Genomic DNA, 26,040 nt, shown 5'->3' with positions numbered 1-26,040 from the left:
TTCCAATTCTGCATTTTTCTTCAGAATTTTATTCACTGTCAATGGGAGAAAATTTGTTTCTAACCTAACTTTTAAAATATCAGAAACGTCTTCCAAAATAGACATTGTTTCTGAAATATTGTTGAAATAGACATTCTGACATTCTGACATTGTTGAAATAGATAAACACAATTAGATTATTTTTCCATTTAAAAAAAATTTTGGTGAAAACTGTAGGCTAATGAATTTACAAACGTTAGATATGCTTTATTTAATGGGTTTTCAAAGAATGATTTAAGCACAGCTGGAGGCTTCTCAATAGATAAGAAATAACTTTTTAATGGCTCATACATTTCTACTACTCGTGCGATTACTTGATATAAGGATAACCAACGGGTCTTGGATGACTAAGAATTTGCTTATATTCAACTTCGACAAAAGGACGAAATTCTTTTAATTACCATTAATAAAACCAGTAGTAAATAGCCAGGACGATAATTACATCAAAATTTTACAATAAAATTCTAAAAACAGTTTTTCTGGAATTTTCTTGTAAATCTTAAATATTAACATCTAATTTTGTATACTCTAACCCAGTAGTTCCCAACCTTTTCTAGGATGCGGAACACTTTTGTGAGTAATTTTCTTTAGCGGAACACTTACTTAAGTTAATATGCAATACATAAGCTTGTCATAAGTTATTTTATTAGAATTGAGCAGTTATAATTCAAAATCTCTACTCATATTATTAACGCCAATTCTAAGACAGGAAAAAATATACAGTACCTAAATAACTTTAATGGGAAACTTGTGCCTGATGTTTTTTACATATTTCATTCAGTTTTTATCATTGCCTTTATCTTATTCGAAACAGTAGTACACTTCATAAGTACGAGTCAGTACATATATATTTAAGTTTATGAAAATTTTATGATTTTAATTTTTTGATATTCGGCGGCTCGAATACGATTGTACACTTTCCGATTTGCGACTAAATCTGCGGAACACTCGGGAGATGCTTACGGAACACCAGTGTTTTGCGGAACACCGGTTGGGAACCACTGCACTAACCCAATGGTCTCCAAAGTGGGGTTCGCATACCCCAGGGGTACTCAAAGTGATACTTGGGTTAAGCCAAGTTTCCCTTTAAAATATGTTTGTGTGTTCTGTTCGCAGTCTGTCTAAACTTACATCATCCTCCCGAAGAAGTAGGCTCACGATCACTCGCGATCATACACGAAAAAAATTCAAATTGTGGGTAGCGGGAAATTTAGCAGGAATTATGTACAGTCAAACCTGTTTTTATGCAGGGGATAGGGACCGCATTAAAAAAGACGAATTAAAAAAAAAAATCGCACGAAACTTCACGAATGGCTGTAAAAAATAATTTTCGCAACACAATTAAAAAATATTTTTTTATGCGGTCAACAGGGACCGCATAAAAAAAATCTCACATAGAAAATAACTCAAAACCGTACGAAATAGAATTTATTGACAACAGATGTCAGCACTTGACTGCATCGTCTGGTCTATCGTCTGTTTTACATATTTTTGTCCAGGTGGTGTTTTGTTGACTTAAAAAGTAAATTATTTCATTTTTCGCATATTCATGCAATAATATTACTATAATAAGTGCATTTATGCTATAATAAGTTTATTTAGCTATAATAAGTCAACGTAAGACATGACGAATCGCACGAGACTAGTCGCCAACTATACCGCACAAATTAAAAATTCGCATTAAAAAAATCGCACAAATAAAAATCGCACATAAAAAGAGCGCATAAAAACAGGTTTGACTGTATATATAAAATGATTTTAAAATTCTTTAAGCGATACTGCGGTTGAAAAACATTGCTGTATAGGTTAGTGCAATTTGATCTCCAAACTTTTTTGATAGCGTACCGCTACGACGAAAATATTTATAAGTTGTACCCTGTGTAATATAATCTATATAAATAAAAATGTAAATGTTCGTTTGTTCAAAATCTTAAATCTCGAAAAGTTCTTAACCGATTGCTTTGAAATTTTGACACAGCGTTGCATTCGAATACGCGCATTTTTATATTATATAGATGTCTAAATTCCCCCGCTTGAGAGAGGGACAAAATTAAGGTTTACAGTAACTCGGCTTCTATTATACTATTTTAGATGAGGATTTTTTGCGTTTTAATAGGGTACATCAAAAGAATGTACTGTACACTAAGAAGGGATTTTTCGAAATTTTCCCCGCGGGGTGTTATACATTTATAATAGGTACATTTTGAGCCACAGCAACGCGTGGCCGGATACAGCTAGTATAATATAATATAAATCATTTTGATTAAGTAACACAAAATAAAAACATTGTGTTTTGACCGGTACTGCATACCTGTTATTACATGTTTAAAAATCTATTGTTTTGGGTACTCGAATAAATATTAGGACAAGGAATTGGGTAGAATGTTGAGTCTAAACGAATCTCACTCGTCTGCAATAAAACTTTTCAGATAAATTAGAAAAATATACATATAAAATCTATGTTTATGGAATAAATTACTGAGAAAAAGTTGCGAAATTTTCACTATAAATACAGTCAAACCTGTTTTTATGCGCTCTTTTTATGTGCGACTTTTATTTGTGCGATTTTTTTAATGCGAATTTTTAATTTGTGCGGTTTTTTTGTGCGATTTTTTATTTGTGCGGTATAGTTGGCGACTAGTCTCGTGCGATTCGTTATGTCTCACGTTGACTTATTATAGCTAAATAAACTTATTATAGCATAAATGCACTTATTATAGTAATATTATTGCATGAATATGCGAAAAATGAAATAATTTACTTTTTAAGTCAACAAAACACCACCTGGACAAAAATATGTAAAACAGACGATAGACCAGACGATGCAGTCAAGTGCTGACATCTGTTGTTAATAAATTCTATTTCGTACGGTTTTGAGTTATTTTCTATGTGAGACTTTTTTTATGCGGTCCCTGTTGACCGCATAAAAAAATATTTTTTAATTGTGTTGCGAAAACTATTTTTTACAGCCATTCGTGAAGTTTCGTGCGATTTTTTTTTTAATTCGTCTTTTTTAATGCGGTCCCTATCCCCTGCATAAAAACAGGTTTGACTGTATAGTATAAGTATTGTACAAGTATAAATGGAATAAACTTCCATTTATACTTATATATATTATACAGTATTATATATACAGTCAAACCTGTTTTTATGCGCTCTTTTTATGTGCGACTTTTATTTGTGCGATTTTTTTAATGCGAATTTTTAATTTGTGCGGTTTTTTTGTGCGATTTTTTATTTGTGCGGTATAGTTGGCGACTAGTCTCGTGCGATTCGTTATGTCTCACGTTGACTTATTATAGCTAAATAAACTTATTATAGCATAAATGCACTTATTATAGTAATATTATTGCATGAATATGCGAAAAATGAAATAATTTACTTTTTAAGTCAACAAAACACCACCTGGACAAAAATATGTAAAACAGACGATAGACCAGACGATGCAGTCAAGTGCTGACATCTGTTGTTAATAAATTCTATTTCGTACGGTTTTGAGTTATTTTCTATGTGAGACTTTTTTTATGCGGTCCCTGTTGACCGCATAAAAAAAATATTTTTTAATTGTGTTGCGAAAACTATTTTTTTACAGCCATTCGTGAAGTTTCGTGCGATTTTTTTTATGCGTTTTTTTTAATGCGGTCCCTATCCACCGCATAAAAACAGGTTTGACTGTATAATATAACCTCTTATCCCCAGGAATTTTTCGGGGGTGGTCCGTTCGGATATGTCGGGCCCCGTCCCTCACCACCCGGTCGCCCCATTGTGGGCCTGGCCAAACCCATAATGGGCCTACTAAAAGAGGCCCTCTTAGTGCCCACAGGGCGGAAAAAAGTTAAAAATATATATATAATATAACCTCTTATATAATTTTTAAAAAACATTTATTTAAAAGCAGGAAAAATGTGTACAATTTTAAATATTTGCAAAGTTTTAGCCATTCCTGCAAATTTTCATCCACCCCTAAAGGTCTATACCAGCGGTTCCCAACCAGTGGTCCGCAAGAGCTAAAATATGGTCCGCGAAAGATTTAAAACTTTTATTCATTTTAAATTATTATCCCACGTTGATACAAACTGAATTTAATTTTTACTAAAAATGTTATGTTTTCTATTATAATAGTACTGTTAAAGCATGTTACTTTTGAGTTTAACGATTACTTATGTTAAAAGTTTTGATTGAAGTTTATTTTTAGATTGACACAGTTTATTTTTCTTAAACCTTGTGGTCCCTGTTAGCAACAATGAAATAAAAGTGGTCCCTGGTCAAAAAACGGTTGGGAACCGCTGGTCTATACCGACCCCGTCAAGAAACCCGGCGTTAACATAATAGAATCTATTTAACAAAATATTTCAATTTTAGAATTAATAAATCACAAAAGGGACAATTGTAAATTACTTATCAGCAGTTCATAATAAATTTATATTTTATTTTGTACTCGACTTTTTCAACGAAACACCAAAACACTTTGGGTTTTCAACATCAAACGGCACAAGAAAGCTGCGCAGCAGCGGCTGAATGGATAAAATGGAACAAGCTGAATGGATAAAATGGAACTGCCGTTTGTCATTTCCAGACGATCGACAACCCAGAACTCACCACTGGAGGTGGCTGCTTCAGAGTTCCACCAAGAGTTGAAAAGAATCCTACTCCACAAATGACCAACATCACCTGTCGAGTCGAGTTCTTCCTAACTCGTACAATGAAAATATTTATAATCACCTCTGAATTTAGCTATTCGAAACTCACCGTATTATTATTACCTAAACTAAGAAATGCAATATTACAACAACTAGTAATAAAGAAAGACGGAAATCTATAAATACACCTGGTCGTAATAAAATGCACGTTAGGGCCATAAAATTTAGTTCAATCTCATACGAAACCTCATTAACCAAAAATAATAATAATAAAGCGGGACACAGAAAGCCTTCTCCATCTCCAGTCGGCCTCTTCAGTCGAGCAAGCCTTAAATATCTTACAACTAAGCATAAGTGTTTTATTGTGTTCCGATCCGTTGATTCATCCACGATAAGGGAAAATTTCTTATTTCATAAATCTTCACAAAATTGAAGTAAACCCTCGTTATCAGTAACGTACTTCACAATGGCTGTTGTTTTGGTTCCGCTGCATGCCAATCCTTGAGTAATTTTTGAGTCGGGACAAATGTTCATAATTAATTTCGGCAGATGCTCCATGGCCAAGAAAGGCAGGTTGTGCTCTGCTGCGAATGCTGAAAGGCGTATTTCCTCTGAATAACAAATAACATTAATAATACTAAATATACAGTAGAGAGTCGTAAATCGGCACCCTGGTAATCGGAATCGCCGGTAATCGGCACGATTTTCAGTCAGACTGTGTCGTGCTGAATCGAACGTTTTTTAGCGGCCGGATGGCCGAGCGGTCAAGGTGGCAGCCTACCGCTCTGGGGGACCCGGGATCGAATCCGAACGGGTCGAAAAATTCCCAGGAATTTTTCGGGGGGTGGTCCGTTCGGATATGTCGGGCCCCGTCCCTCACCACCCGGTCGCCCCATTGTGGGCCTGGCCGAACCCATAATGGGCCTACTAAAAGAGGCACTCTTAGTGCCCACAGGGCGGAAAGAGTTTTAAAAAAAAATCGAACGTTTTTGATACTAAATTTACTTCTAAAGTATAATTTTCATGTTTTTATTTTCTTCAATATATTTATTTTGTTTGTACAAAATAAAGAAATAATTTTTAACGATACGATAGCCTCGATTATTATTATAAAAATTTTCGTTAAGCTTAAAATTGACGAAAATTCAACACGAAGCGACACGCAACGGAGAAAAATTTGAACATGGGACAGGTTAATATATTTTTTCGTACATAGACCGTAATCGGAACAAATCCCTAATCTGAACAACCCCAGTCCCCAATTGATTCCGATTTTCGGTTCTCTACTGTAACAGTAACGAATCAATTAGTTTAATTTTTTATTTTTTAACTGTCACAAAAACGTACCTTCTTTAATTGATGCCTCCAATTGCTTTTGCTTTCATACGGATATAGCAAAAGTTTTCGGTTAATGTTACTCTAGGTATCGAAGATGGCGGCTCGTCTCCGATCCCAGCAATCAGAAGACAGGAAACAGTGGGGACGCACGTTCTAACCTAACCTAACCTATTCTAATAAATTACCATAATTATTAGAACAGGTTAGGTTAAGTTAGAACGTGCGTCCCCACTGTTTCCTGTCTTCTGATTGCTGGGATCGGAGACGAGCCGCCATTTTCGATACCTAGGGTAACATTAACCAAGTTTTCATCATTGAGACTTGTTTACTTGAGATTGTCTCCACTATTTTTATATGAAATTTCCCGACACCATGTTTAAGTAAAGCGTCTTTTCCACTTGAAATGTTTATGTCTTTGCCAAAGGCTTGCAAAGTGCAAATTGTCGCCCTTTTTTACTTTGGGTTAACCTCCCTTTGAACTTTGGCAGGGCTTTCCACTCGTGTTTGTAGAATTGTTCATATTTCTTTTTTTAGTAACATCGGTACTAGAACCTTCACCACCACTATCGTACTTTTGGTCACTCATTTTTGAATTTCTAATATATTTTTAATTATTCACAGTGTGAATAATTAAAAGAGTACTGTACATTTCTAGCGATTTCTGTTATAATGTAACCAGTGGTTATGCTACTACGTAACAGAGGGCGCTAAACAGACAAGCAGAAATAACTGTATTGCAATAAAGTCTTTTACAATATATAAGAAATGAAGGTACAAAGAAATGCATTATTGAGAATTTTTAGATATATTGAAAATAAAAATTTCTTTCTTGAATTACCGTCAACTTTTCGGTAGATTTGGTGCTTCAATCGGTAGATCTACCGTGGCAACATTGCTAGCGTATGTCGGATGATCACTCCTCAACGTATTATCACTTTGCCCGACTAGATGATAGCAGTATTCATAATGACGGTCAATTTGATAAATTATTGAAATTTATTTCAATGCCCGATTTTGTTGGTCATTATTCATAATGCCCGTATTAATCACTTTATCCATAACATATACAGTACAAGTATGTTTTACAGTAATTAATGCTAAGTTTGACCGATAGGTGTCTATCAACGTAAACAAAATTGACACATGTTTTGGGAAAGTTGATTCTTGGAAATTAATGTGAAACTAATAAATACTTTTAATTTGAATATAAACTCTGAAATATTCAGTTTTACATATAATGGCTTTGCAATTGTTAAGATTCTGCAACATAACTGCGAGGTCGTCTTTTTTATTGGTTTGTATTTTTATAAATTTACATCATTTTAAATTTAAGTTTTGTTTTTTTTATAATTACTTTTATAATGTGACGTAATTGAATGAAATATTGTTTTTTTTCAAATTAAATCTAAAATAAACTCATTTAAGACTCTAAAACGTTAGATTCATTTTGTTTATAATGTATTATAATAAATTTTGAATTTAAGTATTTTATAAATTTATGAATTGCATTATAACGTAAAAATATAATCATTTTGACATTCTTTGAATGGGATATCAGTTTCAAAGTTCTATACCAATTCAAAGTAAATCTCATTTTTCAATATTCCATTGCATTACTTTCATTCAGTTATTACCTTTGTAACTAGCACAAAAAGGAGTCGTTCATTTATTAAGTGTACAGTTTTTCAGTCACTTTTGACTCCCGTTGTTTACAATGATGTACTTTTGGCAAACTTCTTCCTTTTTAAGTATATGTATAATACAATAGTTCATGGCCTCTTGACATTTACTAAAACTTTTGCAAATATTTTCTAATTGATAGTTTATTCACGTGTCATTATAAGCCTAGTAAATATAAGAAATTCATATGCCACTAATACCATTAAAAAAGTCCATATAGATAATGCCTCAATCCTTTCTGTCTCTAATGTGACAAATGATGTGTTTTTAGCAACCCCCTTAAGTTATACACATAATTAATAGATGGCCCCAAATAATTCAATAATAATATAGACATTTTGATTTCTTATAAATTGCACTTAGGACAAATTTCTGCTTCAAGCTGATTTGCTCATATCTTCTATTGATTCGGCAAGATTATAATTTTGTATATATAACATAAATTATTGTAATAAGAAAAGTGAATAAACTGAGCAGAAAAAAGAAATGTAAGAACTTAATATTCATACTTACTAATGATCCATTTATTTTTAATAGATTGGCATATTTTTTTGGGCTTATAAAGTTCTACTTCAATCACAGAATAATTACATTCTATATTTTATTATTATGCTTAATTATCTTGATTTGAATTATAAGGATTTTGTTTCAATAAAACATAGAGTGGACTGTGTAAAATGTATGCTGTCATTGATCACTACAGCAGGATTACAGTATACACAACATAATGACAAAGTTGCATTAGCTGCTAAGGGAAGTCACCTCCTGCCTTTACACACATGTCTCAGTGCAGAACAAGTTTGTGTATACCTGCTATGAGGAAAGAGAAGGCTGCTGGATGAACCATTCAGTTACAACAGTACAGCAGCTGGAATCTGCAACCCTTGAAAAACTTTTTAAAGGCCCAAAACATAGAAAGTGCAGTTGACATATTGGAGCTGTTAGGCAAATGCTGCATTGCTTCAGATAGGCGGTTCATTTGCCTGAAAGCCTTCATGTCATCTTACAGCTTCCATGTTTTTTTGGACCTTTAATTTAAAAAAGTTTCTCAAAGGTTGCAGATTCCAGTCTGTCAGCGAAGTCCGAGCAGCTGAACAGCTGTAACTGAATGGGAGCCTTCTTTCTATCTGGAAGATTTATGCAAACTTGCACTGGATTGGGATACTTGTCTGAATGCAAGAGGTAATTTCCTATAGCAGTTAATGGAACTTTGTCATTATTCTGTGTACATCATAATCCTGTTAAGATAACCAGTGACACCATACATTTTACATGACCCTGTTTATGTTTCATTTGAACAACTCCTGTATATCATTTACTACGTTTAACATAATTTTTTTATGACTGTTTTAATGAAAAATTTTCATTAAAACAGTCATTAAAAAATTCATTAAACAGTTCATTAAAAAATTTTCATTAAAATAATTAAATATTTTATTTTATTTAACTTCTAGGGATCTAGTTATACTCATCATAATTTGATTAGATCATATGTTTCTAAACATCTTTTTTTAAAAGAAAAATGTAAGGTATTTAGTAAGGTAAGAACAATATTATGTACTTAGATGATAGATTATATGCAAATATTAGAATAATTCTATAATTTTAAAAAATATTTTAAGGGCATTGGATTATTTAGGGGTAGTACAACATTTATTTCTGCTCAACCAATTACAAAAATTCCTTCAAAATCTTCAAAATTGATTGGAGTTTGGCTTCTTACTTGTAGTGGAATGGTATTTACTACTGTGATAATTGGTGGAGTTACAAGGTAATATTAAGTTTTAAATTTTAGTAAAATGTTTTTAAAATGAATTGTAAATAATGTGTCAAACTGTAATTAATATGTAATATTTTTAAAGGTTGACAAAATCTGGTCTGTCTATAGTGGACTGGCATCTTTTTAAAGAATTTCCTCCATTAACTAAAGTACAATGGGAAGAAGAATTCAAAAAATATCAACAGTATCCTGAGTATAAAATGTATGTTTAATGGAAGTAAATTAAAAACATATTTTTTGGATAATTCTGTTAAAGAATGAGGAAACAGTAAACAATAAAAATCATAGAAGTGTTACCTTTCAAGTATGTAAACTATTGTGAGGCTGTTATGGCAATTTCAATTTTTTTAGATGACAATCTAAATAAAATACAATTGAATCCACTTATTGTAATCACTTTAGACTTGTCTTTGTTGATAACAATAACCAACTAAAAACAATAAGTAAGATAAATGTATAAGATGAGCTGCATTAATTAATGTATAGGCTTGGGCAGGTCCTTGTCTTCTTAGGGCTTAAAAAAGTTATTATAGTGTATTTTACCTTTTTGTTTTGTGGGCATGCTAATTCTGGAAACATTAAATGACTGATAACAATATCCATGATTACAATACATATATTCTGCTGTATCTGTAATATACACAACAGCCAAATTTTCTTTCAGTTTTCCACAATTTATAAGATTATTAAAATGCAGTGGCATGCTGTGACATTTGATGATAGGGAAGCTGTGTTTCTATAAAAACTGTAAACAAATACTGGAAATGGCAAAAATAAATAATTTATTTATTTTAATTCTAGAATAGATACATTTACACAAAACAAAGATGTAAGAACTTGTTTTTATTATTTTTCATTAACTAACTTTATTCATCAATTTTTTTCTGCAAATTCGTTAATTACTTTATCATAAAAATCACTCATCATTGATTCCATCAAAGTATTTAAAAGCTCTTTTTCTATTGAAAACAATGCTAGTGACAACAATTTTTCCCCGACTGAGTGTTCCTTGCCAATGTATGAATTTGCTTCATAGTTAAAAAACTGCACTCAACACTGGTAGATGGTACCATAAAAATTAATGATATTAAATCATATAATTCTTTTAGTACATCTTTGTTCAAATCATCATTAATTATAATATTTTTTATGTCTAAGAGTGACTTGCCTATATAATCTGGACATGAATGTAAATATTGCAATTCACTACTAATTTAAACTCTCCATAAAATTTACTTAAAGAATTAAAACTTGCTTTGGAAAATTGTTTTTCATAATAATTAAAATTATCAACATCTAAAAGTGATAAAAATTCTAAATATTTTATGTCTGAAAATCTATCAATATAATTGTAATTAAAAGAAAATTATAATTAAATATAGCTTTGTAAAGAAATGTACATAAAAATAACATTGAATATTCTTTACTTTTTAAATCTTAAAACAATCCACTTAGTCAAATAGCTCGCTATGAGTATCTAATGGATAGAATCATTGGAAGCGTTATACAATATTTTGGTGTGTAGCATCCACCAGCTAAACTGCGAGGGGTTGGTGCTCTATAAGACACATGTGCAAATGCCTGTTTTACACAATTCAAATATTTTTGCCATGGAAGCTGTCCCATATTCGACAATACAGTATTTCCATTGGGAATGTGTATATATGAATTTATATTCTAATATACAATAGCAATCTTGTCATTGTTTTTAACATGTATAGAAATTTGTAATAAAATACATAATGAGGTTATAATAAAATATTAATTTTAATTAATTCAAAGTATGTTAAAATATGAAAATAATCACACAATATGTATTTATATTTTAAAAAATACAAGGGAAGCAACACTTCCACAGCTTCCATGGATGGCACACCACTGCTTGATTCTATTTTTTTGCACAGTAATTGCATGTCAGTACATTGTTGCTCACCTGCCTCCGAAAAGAAGCAATATTGAAAGGTGACAGATCAAATCATTTGTTATCTTTAGGTCTGTACACTTTCAGTAATCTGATACCCCTCTGTGCAAGGAATGACTGGATTAGCAAGAATCTATTGTACTACAAATGTAATCATGTACAAAAATTGTACATTAAGATTCAGGATATGAATAATGCAGCACATTCTTTTTAGATAATGATGAGATAATGGTATCCTTTCAATAGAAATTATTAGATGGATATTATCACTTCATTTTTTGTTTTGAGCTTATTTATTACTAAGTAAAACTATTGCATTTTATTATTTTCTTAGAGAAAAATAATACAGGACATTGTTTTTATTTTTTTAATTGATTAATATCTATTTTCAAAAAATTTTAATTATTCAATGAATTTTTTTATATTGTTATTAAACTTCACTTTATATAATTGAAATGTAAAATTCAATAGAAATATGCTTACACTTCTACAAATACATTTCTTTAATACTGGTTTATTATTTTGTATTTTGAATTACAATTATTTAGATAGTTTTTTATTCTGTATTATTTATATCTATTTAGTTTGGCTACGGTGTTTGGGATTTTAAAAAATTACAACAAATTGCATATTACATTTATATATTTTAATTTTAATAATTTGTTTTTACCATAATTTAAATTCATATTTTACAGAACAAATAAGGATATGACTTTAGAAGAATTTAAATGGATCTGGTATATGGAATATGTTCATCGAATGATTGGCAGAACAGTGGGAGGTATTTATTTTTTGCCTGCAGCATTTTTCTGGTATAAAGGATGGTTCAATAAAGGAATGAAAATTCGAGCAGTTGCTTTTGGTTCTCTTCTCTTGTTTCAGGTATCACATTTATACTGTATATACATTTACAGTGGTGCCTCACACTTTGAATTTAATTCATTCCAGGAGGTCATTTGAACTCTGAATCATTCAAAGTCTGAAGCAATTTTTTTATTAGAAATAATGGAAAGCGAATTAATCCACTTCCAGACCCTAAACAATATCCATATTGATAAACTTAAAACAGCAAATACACATAATTAAAAATAGTAAAAATAACTCAATTAATTGCTCTAATAATAAATTAAACCACAAAAACAAATAAAATACATAAATACTGTATAATAAGATGAAAATTGCATTTACTAGTCAACATGATGGCTACCAGATTCACTTCCATTCTTCACATGTAGTTCCTTTATCATCTCAATCATTGATATTCCAACCTTCCTCTTAGGCTTCATTGCTTCCACACACTTCTCAGATGCCATAGTTAATAAGTAAAGATTATATTAGGTTGAACAGAAAGTTTTTGTATATAACAATTGTGGCTACTTAACATAAATGTGTGATTTATTATAATGGTTGTAAAATTTGACGCATCATTGCTAATTTGAGATTATATTCTTTGTTCAGAAGCTTATTTTACACTTCCACTGCACTTTTCACTATGTGTGCAGTTCAAACTTTGAAACATCATTCAAACTTGAAAGGGAATTTTTGTTGAATTTAGTGTTCAAAGTTACAGTTGTTTGAAGTACGAGGTACCACTGTATATATAAATTTACTTTGAAATTAGAATAATTTTTTGAAAATATGATGCATATGAATTTAAGAGTTACTTAATGACCCATATTTGAAATTTTCCGGAAAGTTTTTTTTTAACTATCATAGTGTAAAATATGATAGTACCTGTTTTACATAAAGTCTAATTGTAATTTTTATCTGAATTGTTTATTTTTGTTTTTACAGATTTGAATGTTAATTATGAAGATGGGGCTAAGAACTCTCAAAATTACATTAAATGAACTTAAATTGCTGTACAACTTCTTAATGAAAAGTTGAATTATATATTAAATTTAACTGTACAACATTTTTTTTTCACAGGAATGACTATTTTAATATTTTATATTAACAAAATATTAAAGATAACTAGAGAGCTCGAATAAACTTGAATGAAATTTTAACTCATTACGTTCCATGAAATTCCAGTTACTTCTAGTTTTATGTATTGACATAAATCCATGAATTTTGAATTGATAATCTTTTTATGATACTTTTATCATAGTGTAATTTTAATTTCAACTTTAGTTTTGTACTTGATTGCCAGATGACCAAGGCAGTGAAGATGTCAGCTTGCCATTCTGATGGTCCAGGTTCAACTCTGGGTCAGGAACCTCAGAAATTTTTCATGGATGATTTTTCCTAGATATGTCAAGCCCAGTTCCTCTCACCACCTGCCTGTCCCCATTGTGGACCTAGGAAAAAGCCCTCTTAGTACCCACAGAGAAAAAAGAGTGGAGAAAAGCCCTACAGTCAACTCAGAATGTTATAAATAATAAAATAAAATAATGTAATTTGTTCTAAAATTAAACTGTTTGATTCTAATTTGTGATACTGTTTTAAATTCTGATTTGATACTGATATTAATATTACTTGAATTATTGATATCAGGCAAAAAGCTTTTAAAAAAACAGAATTTAAGGTTAATGTTACCTATGGTTCCAGAATGGTGGCTCATCTCTGATTCCAGCAAATAGAAGAAAGGAAACAGTGGGAATGCACATTCTAACCTAACCTAACCTATTCTAATAAATTACCATAATTATTACCAACAAAATTATTAGAATAGGTTAGGTTAGGTTAGAATGTGCATTCCCACTGTTTCCTTTCTTCTATTTGCTGGAATCGGAGACAAGCCACCATTTTGGAACCATAGGTAACATTAACCGAATTTAATATACTTGTTTTTTTCACTCTTTCTGTCCTTTGGACACTAAGATCTTTTATCTGTACCAGTTTTGTATTTGATCAGGTCCATAACAGTAAAATCCAGGTAGTGAGGATTCCTGAGTTTTCAGTATAAACTCAAACTCTAGTCCCTTCACAACAGACCACACTGTTACTGCTTTGATTATCCATCTGTTGAATTTAATTTATTTATTATGATAATTTTTGTATATTTTTAAAAAATTATTTTTTATTTTGTTTCCAATTTTATAAAATGTAAAATAAATGTAAATAAATATATATTAAACAATTTAAAATTTATTAATTTAAAGATAAATTTTTATAAGTTTTAAGAGGATTGTAAGATTTATTTACATAATTATTTCTTTTATCTTAAATTTTACAATATTTTAATATGAAACTATTCAATGTATATTTTTTAATTTGATGATATAGGGATTATTAGGTTGGTATATGGTTAAAAGTGGACTTGAAGAAAAGCCAGAATCTGATGCAGTTCCTAGAGTTAGCCAATATAGATTAGCAGCACATCTTGGTACAGCTTTTGTCTTGTATACACTTATGTTATGGTCTGGATTGAACCATATTTTACCTCCTCAGCAGGTAAAATTTTTAGAAAATTGATCTATAGTTATAGTTAATTATGCTAATATTTAAAAAATATTAGATAAGGAAATTAAATATTTTTTTAAATGTTGTTCATTTAAGTCTTTTCAAGTTATTTATATATACATATATTGATACATCATCTATAAAAAGTCTTTACTTGAAATATACTATACATTTTCTATAATAATGATTTACAGTCAAAACTGTCTAAACCAGAATCAGGAGGATCCAAAATATCATTCTGGCTTGAACAGATTTTCAGCATCTACAGTTAACTTTGTCTGTGATGGAAAACAAAATTCTATAAAATGGAATCAGTTTTCAAGTTAAAAGTGAACATAAAACATAGTATATATGTCAATCTTATGTTTCTAATGCACAATTTTAATGCACAATATGTAACAAATATGTAAAGTTAATATGTATTTAAATAATTATTGAGTAACTATTTAGTGAAAATAATCATTATTTTTTTGAGTCTTTTTTTAACTCTGGCACCTTTTTTTCTGTTAGTATCCATAATTCTGTCAGAATTTCAAAATGGATAGTTGACAGCAAATTTTTTTACAGCTCATAATAATATCTCATTCCTGACCCCTTTTTTTATCTCCTTTTTGTACTTTTTGATGGATCAGTCAAATATCAAAGAATATCTAAAAGCTTTCTAATACAGTGGCACATTTATACAGTTTGTCTGAAAAGTTACTGTGAGTGAAAAATTTGTAATTACATTAAAGTTATACATATGGTATTGCATACAAGACTGTAAATTGTGTGTCCTGATTTCCACTTTGAAATAGATGGTATTACTGCTTACTCACAGATGTTCTAGTTTTTGAAAGACTTCTGTGCTGATTACATAATCTCCTAAGAAATCTGGCTTGCTAGGTTTCCAGACCTCACTCCCTAAATTTTGGGACTTCTGGGAGCATTTTCAGCATTTGCTAAAGGAGAAATTGCAATATCAAAACTTTACTTAAACTTTTTCCACCACATAGTAACTTTTTGGACACCCTGTATTCCGTTGTAAGTAATTGACATTTCATGTGGTTTTGTTGTTTGTTGTGTTGCCAACAACTATTCTTATTTTTTGTTGGCTGTTAAATTTATGTTTCTATATATGACAACAGAAATGTTGGAATATTCTTCTCTAACTGCACTTAACTAATACTCAAACCGCGACACAAAATACATAGATTTCATTCAATTCTTCTGTTCCTGACGAAAGCCATTCAAAATAGCAGAAAACATTCAAAAAGTTGAATAAAAAGGCTGCATTTTAAAGGTTTTTGTTTTAGCTTTGAATATGTTGGACTATTTTTTAATTTGATTTTCTCAATTTTTTTCTGTAGTATAGTAATGGAAAACTTTTCTGTTTTCCCATTGTTTTTTGTAGTGCTTTTCTGCAAATATGAATGGTGCTTTACAATTTGAATATTTCCATTCCTATTCATAAGTTAGCCAGTTGGTCAGTAAAATTAGCTAGGCAGCATGTCCATTAAAAAGGTTCCGGGAATAACACTGAAAAAATACATATTTGAGTTATTTTTTTATTTTAAATATTATTATTTAAATTTGTGTGTATAAAGTTACTTTAAAATCTGCTCCTTAGTTATAATATTTTTAACTTATAGTTTAATTTTAACTTTTATTATAATTTTTAACTTAAAGTCATTCTCAGTTTAAAGTTTTAGAAGTAATTATTTTAGCAGATAAGTTTTGAGAAAGTTTATTTTTATGAACAATAATGAAATATTAAAAATGTTTAATTTTCTTAGGTACCAGTATCTGCTAAATTGAGGACTTTCTGGAAATGTGCTCATGCCACAAAATCTGTGATATTTTTAACTGCACTTTCAGGTATTTATTATTGTTACAAAATAAAATTATGATATATTAAATTGATAAAACCAAACTGAACCACAATAGTCAAAATTAACAAACACCAATATCTTTTGTTCACTTCCAGCAAAGTACAGTAAAACCCTGTTAAGAGGTTTTGGAAGGGACCATTCTAACACACTTATTAAGTGGGAAAACCTCTTATGTAGGAATTGTCAAAAAAATTTTTTTTCTGTATAATCAATTTTATTTCAATATCAAGATAATATAACATAGAATAGTGTAACATAGTAGAATAGTAAGAAGCACTGACTACAGCAGATGATGAAGTGACTGGTGTCAATAGTTAATGGACTGCATCAGATAGCAGCACAAAACAATAAGACCCCAGTTAATTTAGTGACCACCTTAGGTGTGGAAATGTTTGATATACAATATGGTGAACATCTGGAGTTACTTTACTATTTTTATAAGTGTTATGATAAGGAAAAAGATTATGATTTGTTTCCAACAAAAACTTCCTAAGTGGGTAAAATATCATCAATGGAACCAATATTTTGGAATTTCTTACATGGGAAAACTTGTTATGTGTGAAATTTTAACATACATCTTATGGTATAAATGCCAGGATTGAAGATGAACTTCTTATCGTCAGTAAAAATATGTAAAGATGTATCTCAAAATTTGGCCAAAATGAGTTAGATATGCCTTTAAATATAAGCTTGGGTCCTTCTTGCTGTGAAGGAACAGCATATCTCTATACAACATTGTTTGCATCCTACAGAATGATAAATATTGGGTGTTTCTCAAATATCTGATGAAAACATTATAACTTATGGACATTTCTCAAGAGATGCCATAAACACTGTTTTTTAATGATTTTAAAGGCATATCTAGACTTACACCGCTTTGTTACAAAATTACCTGGAGATTGTGGAATTGTCTTTCTGCATACTCTGATTTGGTGAAATGAGACTTGACCAGAGGAAAATGTTTTAAGGTCAAATACTGCCATGTTTTTCCACTCAATTGACCACTGCATTTAATATATTTGTCTTATTGAAAAATTAATACCCATATTAACAGAAATTACAAGTATCATGAATCTTTATAATAACAATGGTATTGCCATGTCTCAAAGTCACACCAGACAGGAGATACCAGAGCTAGCAGCATTATCTTCTCCAGATGATGATTTAAATGAACAATATTCATTTTTCAATATTGAACTCAGTGACCAAAAAAATCCTATGTATATCCAGGCGTGCGAAGTTCCTTGCTGCAAAAAAGAAGTTTTCAGTGCTTAGTTCTTTTGTGCTGGAAACATTTTATGGAGGATTTGCCTACGTGCGACACTCATGATTATAGTGATAACCCAAAGACAAACTTGCATGAAAATCGACAGCATAAGAAGAAACCCATAAACAAAAAGAATATAAAGTAGAAAATGCTCCAAGGGAATATGACCAAGAGAAAATTACAAGAGTAAATAAAAAGAAACTTTCTTGGGAATTATGGTGCAGTGGTGCAGAATATTTTTCAGTAAATACAAAGAAAACTGAATGGCCAAGTATTAGGTCCTATGTACAATACTGAATAGTGCAAAAAAAGGCAGAAAGCAGTGTGCTAAGTTTAATGAGGAATACAGGCAGGCCATATTCAAAGCACTCTACTGATTAGGTGACTTGTAGCTTCAAAGAGAATTTATTGTATGACACATTAAGCAGATGCTGAAGAAAGCATGTACCATGGGTAAAACGGAATTACATTGTCAAAATATGAACTTTTTCCTTTCATTGGAACAGTCAGTGTGTTGTAAATTATTCATGAACACATTAAGTATCAGTTTGAAAATAACCCGAACAGTACTTGAAAAACTTGAAACTACCCGAATGATCCAAAGAGATCATCATCGTGGTCTATTGTGTTGCGGCTCTATTCAGGGATCAGGCTAATCAAAAGCTGATTGAAGATCACATTAATCGATTCCAAAGGATGGAGTCACATTATTGCTGTAAAGATAGCACTTGGGAATATCTTTACAGCAACTTTACTTTGGATAAAATGTATACTGTGTGTTTAGAAGAGCTGGATCCCAACATTGAAAAATCACATTTCACATCATACTGCACAGTTTTTAAATCCATGAATATTTCATTTCACAGGCCCAAAAAGGACCAGTGTGGTTTATGCAAAGTGCATCTCCAGGGATCCAAAGAAACAAAACTAAATACACAAGATGTTTATGGCAAGCATATTGCTTCCAAAAACACTGTGTGTGAGACCAAAAATCTCTTGCCAGCTTGCCACTAAAAATGATCCCAGTTTGCTTTATTTATATTTTGAACTTACAGGTCATTTATTTGCCTGTATCAAATGACAGTGCAGTATTTTACAAAAGAAGGTTTGCTGTTTATAACTTAACTTTTTATGACATAGCCTCTCAGGACTGTTATTGCTTTTCCTGGAATGAGTGAAAATGTGGTCAAGGTGCTTCTGCAGTATCAACAACACTATTTAGAACATTACTGAAAGGAAGATCTGTACTGCCAATTTATTTGGCAATGATTTGTGGTGGACAAAATCAGACAAATTCCATCATGTCAGGAGCTCTTGTATACATTGTTTCACAGTTAAAACACTTAGATGAAGCGAGTCTTCATTTCTTTACCACTAATCATAGACAATATGAAGGAGACTCTGCTCACAGTGCAATTTCATATGAGATTAAAAAGACTGGTGAATTATTTGTGCCTTCTCAGCTTATACCAGTCTTTTGTCTTGCAAGAAAGGCAAAACCTTTTATAGTGCACTCTTTAGGTTGTAATGATTTTTTTAGACTTTAACAAATTTAGTGAGAACCTTAGAGTTCACTCTATACAAATTGACAGAGGGAAAAGCTTTTAAATGGACAAAAAAGTTGTTGAAAAGCATTGTTGAATTCAATGTAAGGAAGAACGAATTAGGTAAAATATTTTTAAAAACAAGCTACATTGATCACAGTTACCAATTGTTGATGTTAAAACTGCAAAATGTACTACTGTTGACAAAACATCTTAATAACTTAAATAAGACAGCTTGTCCATTATCATTGGAAAAGTACAGCGATCTAATTGCTGTCTGCTTTGGACCAATACCAGTAATAAATTTGCCTGAATATGTCCAGTTTTATAAATCTTTGCCTCGTTTGGTAGAATAAAAGAAAAAAAACAACAAAAGTTTTGTTACATACAGTGTAGTTTCTTTTCTTGTCAAAAAGGTTTTGTTTATTTTTATTTTCATCTTCATTCAAGAAATATTATAATATTGCACTTAAAGTGGTGAAGTAGGCTACCAATAAGCAGGTAGCCAACTTCACCACTTAGCATATTTCAGTTTCTGAATGGGTTTAAACAAAATTTTTGAATTGCAGTTTTGTTTTTCTAAAGTATTATTTTAACTCACTTTTGTACCTCACATGTTTTCTTCTTAAATAGTTTATCTGTTTATCCTTATGTCAATTTACTCATATTTTTGAATTTATTGTTGATTTTATGTTTTTCATTAAAAACTCTTCGTACAATAATGTCTCCCTTCATTTTGTTTTTATTGGGTACAAAGCATTTTATTTTAATAGCAATCAGTTCAATTGATTTAGTTACTTTGAGCCAAATTTTAATATTAAATCATAGTTATGTCTTAATTCTAAAAGGCATGCCTTGTTAAATCAGCAGAGAGCTTTTTATTATTAGCAAAACATAAAGGTGTATCTCAAAATAAGGCTTCAAAATAATGATAAGTTTATCACTAGTTTCATTATTTTGTGTTTATAGTAATTTACCAAGTACTGTAAATGAAAACTTGAAAAAAGCAGTCCTTTATACTTAATAGTTTCTTATTTACGAAGAGAGAAGAAAGTCCTTTTTCTTTAAATTGCTCTCCTGTAAAGTTGAAAGAAATGAGAAAAGCCCTTATGTATTTTCAGTGTTGTTATGTGGGAAAACCTCTTTGGCAGGAACTTCTTAAACAGGTTCTACTGTATTTTAATTTATGAATGTTTTCAACCTAATTGATTGGTCTTCTTCAGGCAATAGTTTAAAAATTTTCAGTAGTGGAATGTTCAAATAGAAATCATTGTAAATCAAATTCCCTAACATAAAATTTTTAATCTATGGCCCGTGAAAACTTATAAATTAGATTGAAAATATTTGTAAATTAAAATATTTTGCTGAAAGTGAACAAGGTGTATGTTAATTTTGATGTATTAAATATTTTTTTTGTCAAAAATAAATATACATTTTAAAATAATCATATTATTTTTGTTTAAATTTAACAGAATGATGCATGAATGTATATTAATTTCTCATTTACATTGAGAAATTAATTCATTACTACTTACTCCTATAATACTCAAATTGTATATGATACCCTTAGTTTAATTATCAGCTAGAAAATTGAATCTAGAGGTATCATAGTACAAATCATTGAATGTTTTCAATATAAATGAATGATGTGCCATAACTTTGATAGGCTTCTCTCAATTATATTAATTAAACTAAGAGGTATCATAATACAAATCATTGAATGTTTTCAATATAAATTAATATAATTGAGAGAAGCCTATCAAAGTTATGGCACATCATTCATTTATATTGAAGACATTCAATGATTTGTACTATGATACCTCTAGATTCAATTTTCTAGCTGATAATTAAACTAGAGGTATCATAGTACAAATCATTGAATGTTTTCAATATAAATGAATGATGTGCCATAACTTTGATAGGCTTCTCTCAATTATATTAATTTATATTGAAAACATTCAATGATTAATTATCAGCTAGAAAATTGAATCTAGAGGTATCATAGTACAAATCATTGAATGTTTTCAATATAAATTATCAGCTAGAAAATTGAATATAAACACTTTGTGCAGCAATTATAGGAGTAAGTAATAATGAATAGTGGTGGCAGCTAACATCTTAATTGCTTCAGTTATTTGGCTACTCAGTCTTAATGATTTTTACTAATTTATAACATTAGTTTATTTCAGAAATAAGCTTTTTTTAATCTTGTAAGTTCCATAGCCATTAAAATATATTTTAATATTTTAATTTAATCTAAAGAATAATTAATATTTTATATTTGCAATTACCAGGTGCTTTTGTTGCTGGTTTGGAAGCAGGACTTGTCTATAATTCTTTTCCCAAAATGGCAGATAAGTGGATACCAAGTGATCTTTTAGCATTTTCACCTCGTTTAAAAAATTTTACAGAAAATCCTACAACTGTTCAGTTTGATCACAGGATATTGGTAACTATAATAGATAGTTTCATAATCTAATGTATTTATTTTTGTAAATAAATAATAATAATTAAATCTAAGTAAATATTTATTTAGGGAGAGACTGTATTTTGTGCAGTGACTGGAATGTGGATATTTTCAAGAAAAGTCGTTCTTCCATCTCGTGCCAGACTTGCTGTAAATTGTCTTTTTGCTATTGGATTATTACAGGTAATTAGTTTAAACACCTTTATATAATTATAGTTTTTTTAGTTTTAATAGTGTGGCCATCTTTATGGGTTACTTGATCTACTTTTACCTAGATTTGTCAGAACAGTTGACTTAATGGATAATTTAGACTTCTTATAATATCATTTATTTAAAATCGAAAGGCATTTTGGACTTTTTGTCTCTCTTCAGTAAATTTTTACAATTGTTTTCCAACATTTGTTTATTTATATAAATAATTACATTTATTATTTTAATAATAATCATCAACATTTACCATATGATTACTATGTAATTATCTTACCTTATAATTAATTAACACTTTTAATATGTTTCCTTGTAATGAAGTTAATAATAATAACATCATAACAAGGAGTTTAAGTGAAAGATTTTATTTAAACTCCTTATTTATAAGAAGTCTGAATTGTCCATTGAGTCAATCATTATGACAAATCTAGATAAAAGTGGATAGAATAACCATAATTTGTCTTTTTTTTATGTTGACATCTAAGATGTCAACATAAAAAAAGCAAATAACAATAATTAATTGTATTGTCTCATAATACTTTTAACAAATTTGCAGGAAACATATTTAAACTAATAGATTTGTTTTTGTGTTAATGAGTTCATGATTAAACTAACAAAAATAAAAATTAATCATAATTTCTAAATTCATCAGATTATCAATTAAAGAATAATTCAAATATATTAATAAAGTTATTTAAAAACTAAACCAGCACCTGATCATTCGCTGAGAGATATTTATTCTTAACACAAACGTTTTCAATCCAATCAATGGATCATCTTCAGGTAAATTAGAACATTACAAAAAATAGAACAACAAGTTCAAAATACAAAAAATATAACGGTTAACCAATATGTAACTAACAGTACAATAACGTTTCTAAATATCAACAAATTAATAAAAATGCTGCTAAAATTATAAATAAAATATTAATATATAACAAACAAATAGTGTATACAAAATATTAATACCTCCGCCTTAATAAACAAATTAATAACACTAAATATTAACCCTGCTTAATAAGCTGTACAGAGTTTTTCATTTAACTATACATATTAATAAAGCTACTGCTCTTATTTGAAGTTTTTAACTGCAAACTTCCGTGCGGAAGGAAGTCCCTCGGCATCTCTTGCGTTGATGCAATTCCCTTTAAGCTTGCTTTTATAGATTTCTAATTTTTCGGCCGTTCTTGCCAAGGTCGGGGAGTGTATTTGTTTCAGTATATCTGCTTCATTCCATCTTACTATTGAGCCTTCCGCTTGTGCCATTTGTGACAATACTGTGGCATTAGAACCTTTTCTAACATCATATCTGTGCTCTTTTATCCTTACCCCTAGATTTCTAGTAGTAACCCCAACATAATCTTTACTTATTCCTAACATCTGATTCTCGTATGGAATCCTATAAACGGCCTATGCCAATATTGATCACAAATGGCACAAGCGGAAGGCTCAATAGTAAAATGGAATGAAGCAGATATACTGAAACAAATACACTCCCCGACCTTGGCAAGAACGGCCGAAAAATTAGAAATCTATAAAAGCAAGCTTAAAGGGAATTGCATCAACGCAAGAGATGCCGAGGGACTTCCTTCCGCACGGAAGTTTGCAGTTAAAAACTTCAAATAAGAGCAGTAGCTTTATTAATATGTATAGTTAAATGAAAAACTCTGTACAGCTTATTAAGCAGGGTTAATATTTAGTGTTATTAATTTGTTTATTAAGGCGGAGGTATTAATATTTTGTATACACTATTTGTTTGTTATATATTAATATTTTATTTATAATTTTAGCAGCATTTTTATTAATTTGTTGATATTTAGAAACGTTATTGTACTGTTAGTTACATATTGGTTAACCGTTATATTTTTTGTATTTTGAACTTGTTGTTCTATTTTTTGTAATGTTCTAATTTACCTGAAGATGATCCATTGATTGGATTGAAAACGTTTGTGTTAAGAATAAATATCTCTCAGCGAATGATCAGGTGCTGGTTTAGTTTTTGTATTATTTTCGGCTGAGCACGCTGTACGTTGTTTATAAAGTTATTTAATTAGATCAGTCAGCTTTTCTTTAAATTTAAAAAAAAAAAATTATCTAAGTTAGTGTGAAATCTTTATACTGATTTAAAATTATTTTATATATTTTCAAATGCAAATCTTGTTTAAAACAAGATCACACTACATGTCAGCAGGCACTGAATAAAATGAAATTTTATATAAAATTATAGTTTAAGATGATTGTCTAGATATTTAGGCAACCATTTACAATTAAGAAATAAAACTTATAAAAACCTTAAAATGTGTTTTCTAAGTTTTTATACTAAATATACTGAATTTCAGAATAAAAATAGTCAGAATTATTACTATGCATCCAACAGTTATTCTAACCACTCACTATTTATGAAAACAAAATCAATATGTGCCATTCCCATAACACAAAACTCTACATAAGACTTAATGTCAATATGGCATTATGAAAATGTCTTATAACAGAGCAAGCAGACAAACACTATTTCCACGCTCTTCTGTGTGTGTACAATTATTATTCATTTTAATATGCATCATAATGTTGTCTCAAAGACATTTTAAACATTAAAAAATAGTTTAAATTAAACACTCATTACTGGCAAAGCTTATTTGAACTTTGTAGCTGAAATCTATGCTCAATGGTCACATATTATAAAGATCATAATGCATCATGTGGTCGATTTGTGATGGAAAATGTTAATGTCATTGATTCTAACAGGCACCTCTACTTCAGACAAGTAAAAAGCATTCATCTTATTGTATAAAAATATTTTTTATTTTTTAAGTAATTACGTACAGAAAGAAAATTGAGGAGAAATAGTAATTTATTTAAATATATAAAGTCGTTACATTTGAAGTTATATTTTTAAAATACTCAATATTCAAAATGGTGTATTATTTATGAACTTATTATATACACAAATTTTCTGTATTTTTTTAATTTAGGTAAGTTTAGGTATTGCCACCCTTTTGTTGTATGTTCCAAAACCACTTGCAGCAACACATCAAGCTGGAGCATTAACACTGCTTTCAATAGCTGTCTGGCTTACTCATGAACTGAAATTCCTTAGACATATTCCAAAATAAAGATAAGTTATCTGAATAAAATTTTCTAACTTATCTAGAATATTGTAAATGAAGCCTTCAAATTTGATAATTTTGGAATTATCTAAAATAAATAAACTAACTGTTCATATATTGTTTTCTACAAATCATTTTATAGCAGTTAATATATTATTTTAAAGATTTCTTTTGTCATGTTAAATATGGAGTGTAATGTAATATTATTCTCTGAAAACTGTTTGTAATTAATGATATTTGAATAAAACTAGATTTCCATATCCAGAAACTTTTCTTCAGTATTATAATTTTCAAATTTAATGTAGCAAACTTTATGTAAATATTTGAAATATTTACATAATGTTTTGATAATACTTTTATAAAGCAAAACAAATCTTTCAGTAAAAATTATGTGCAGTAATTTCATCATCTCAGTGAATTATTATTTATATGTTCATCTACAATACTTTGATTGATTGATTTGAAAATAAAAAGTTAAAGCCTGCAAGTCAGTAAAATGACCAACTTCAAAAAAGTGAAATCAAGATTAGTCCCTTGTAGGGTCAAGTGTCAGATCTATTGTAATATCTGATAATACATGGTATTAGAGTTGGATGGCTAATAAAGCTTAGATACAGAGCAGTATGAGATCCTGAAATTCAGGACTTGATCTTCCGTAAGATCAAGTCCTGTCCTTCATCCAGCTACCATATTGTAGGCTTTATCAAACTTGTGATTGGCATGAAAAGGCTCTCAATATCCACAGGATGGAGTGTGTTAAAACAAATAATAATA

At 29.9% G+C, this 26,040-nt stretch overlaps 1 protein-coding gene across 1 annotated transcript; it reads left to right on the top strand.

Annotated features, from left to right (window-relative positions):
- The first annotated feature begins 7,130 nt into the window (after positions 1-7,130).
- On the top strand, positions 7,131-25,550 carry LOC136988923 (heme A synthase COX15). The gene is made up of 10 exons (XM_067286940.1): positions 7,131-7,311; positions 9,152-9,238; positions 9,320-9,468; positions 9,560-9,679; positions 12,094-12,280; positions 14,627-14,794; positions 16,579-16,660; positions 21,780-21,934; positions 22,022-22,135; positions 25,132-25,550. The coding sequence occupies exons 1-10, from the start codon at positions 7,255-7,257 to the stop codon at positions 25,270-25,272; spliced, it is 1,260 nt and encodes a 419-aa protein (XP_067143041.1). The 5' UTR covers positions 7,131-7,254; the 3' UTR covers positions 25,273-25,550.
- The last annotated feature ends 490 nt before the right edge of the window (positions 25,551-26,040 follow it).

The sequence above is a fragment of the Centruroides vittatus genome, unplaced genomic scaffold, assembly GCF_030686945.1.
Source record: "Centruroides vittatus isolate TY-2023 unplaced genomic scaffold, ASM3068694v2 scaffold_386, whole genome shotgun sequence".
Lineage (NCBI taxonomy): Eukaryota > Metazoa > Arthropoda > Arachnida > Scorpiones > Buthidae > Centruroides > Centruroides vittatus.
Note: the sequence above shows the minus strand (reverse complement) of the source record. Positions and strands in the feature narration are given on the sequence as shown.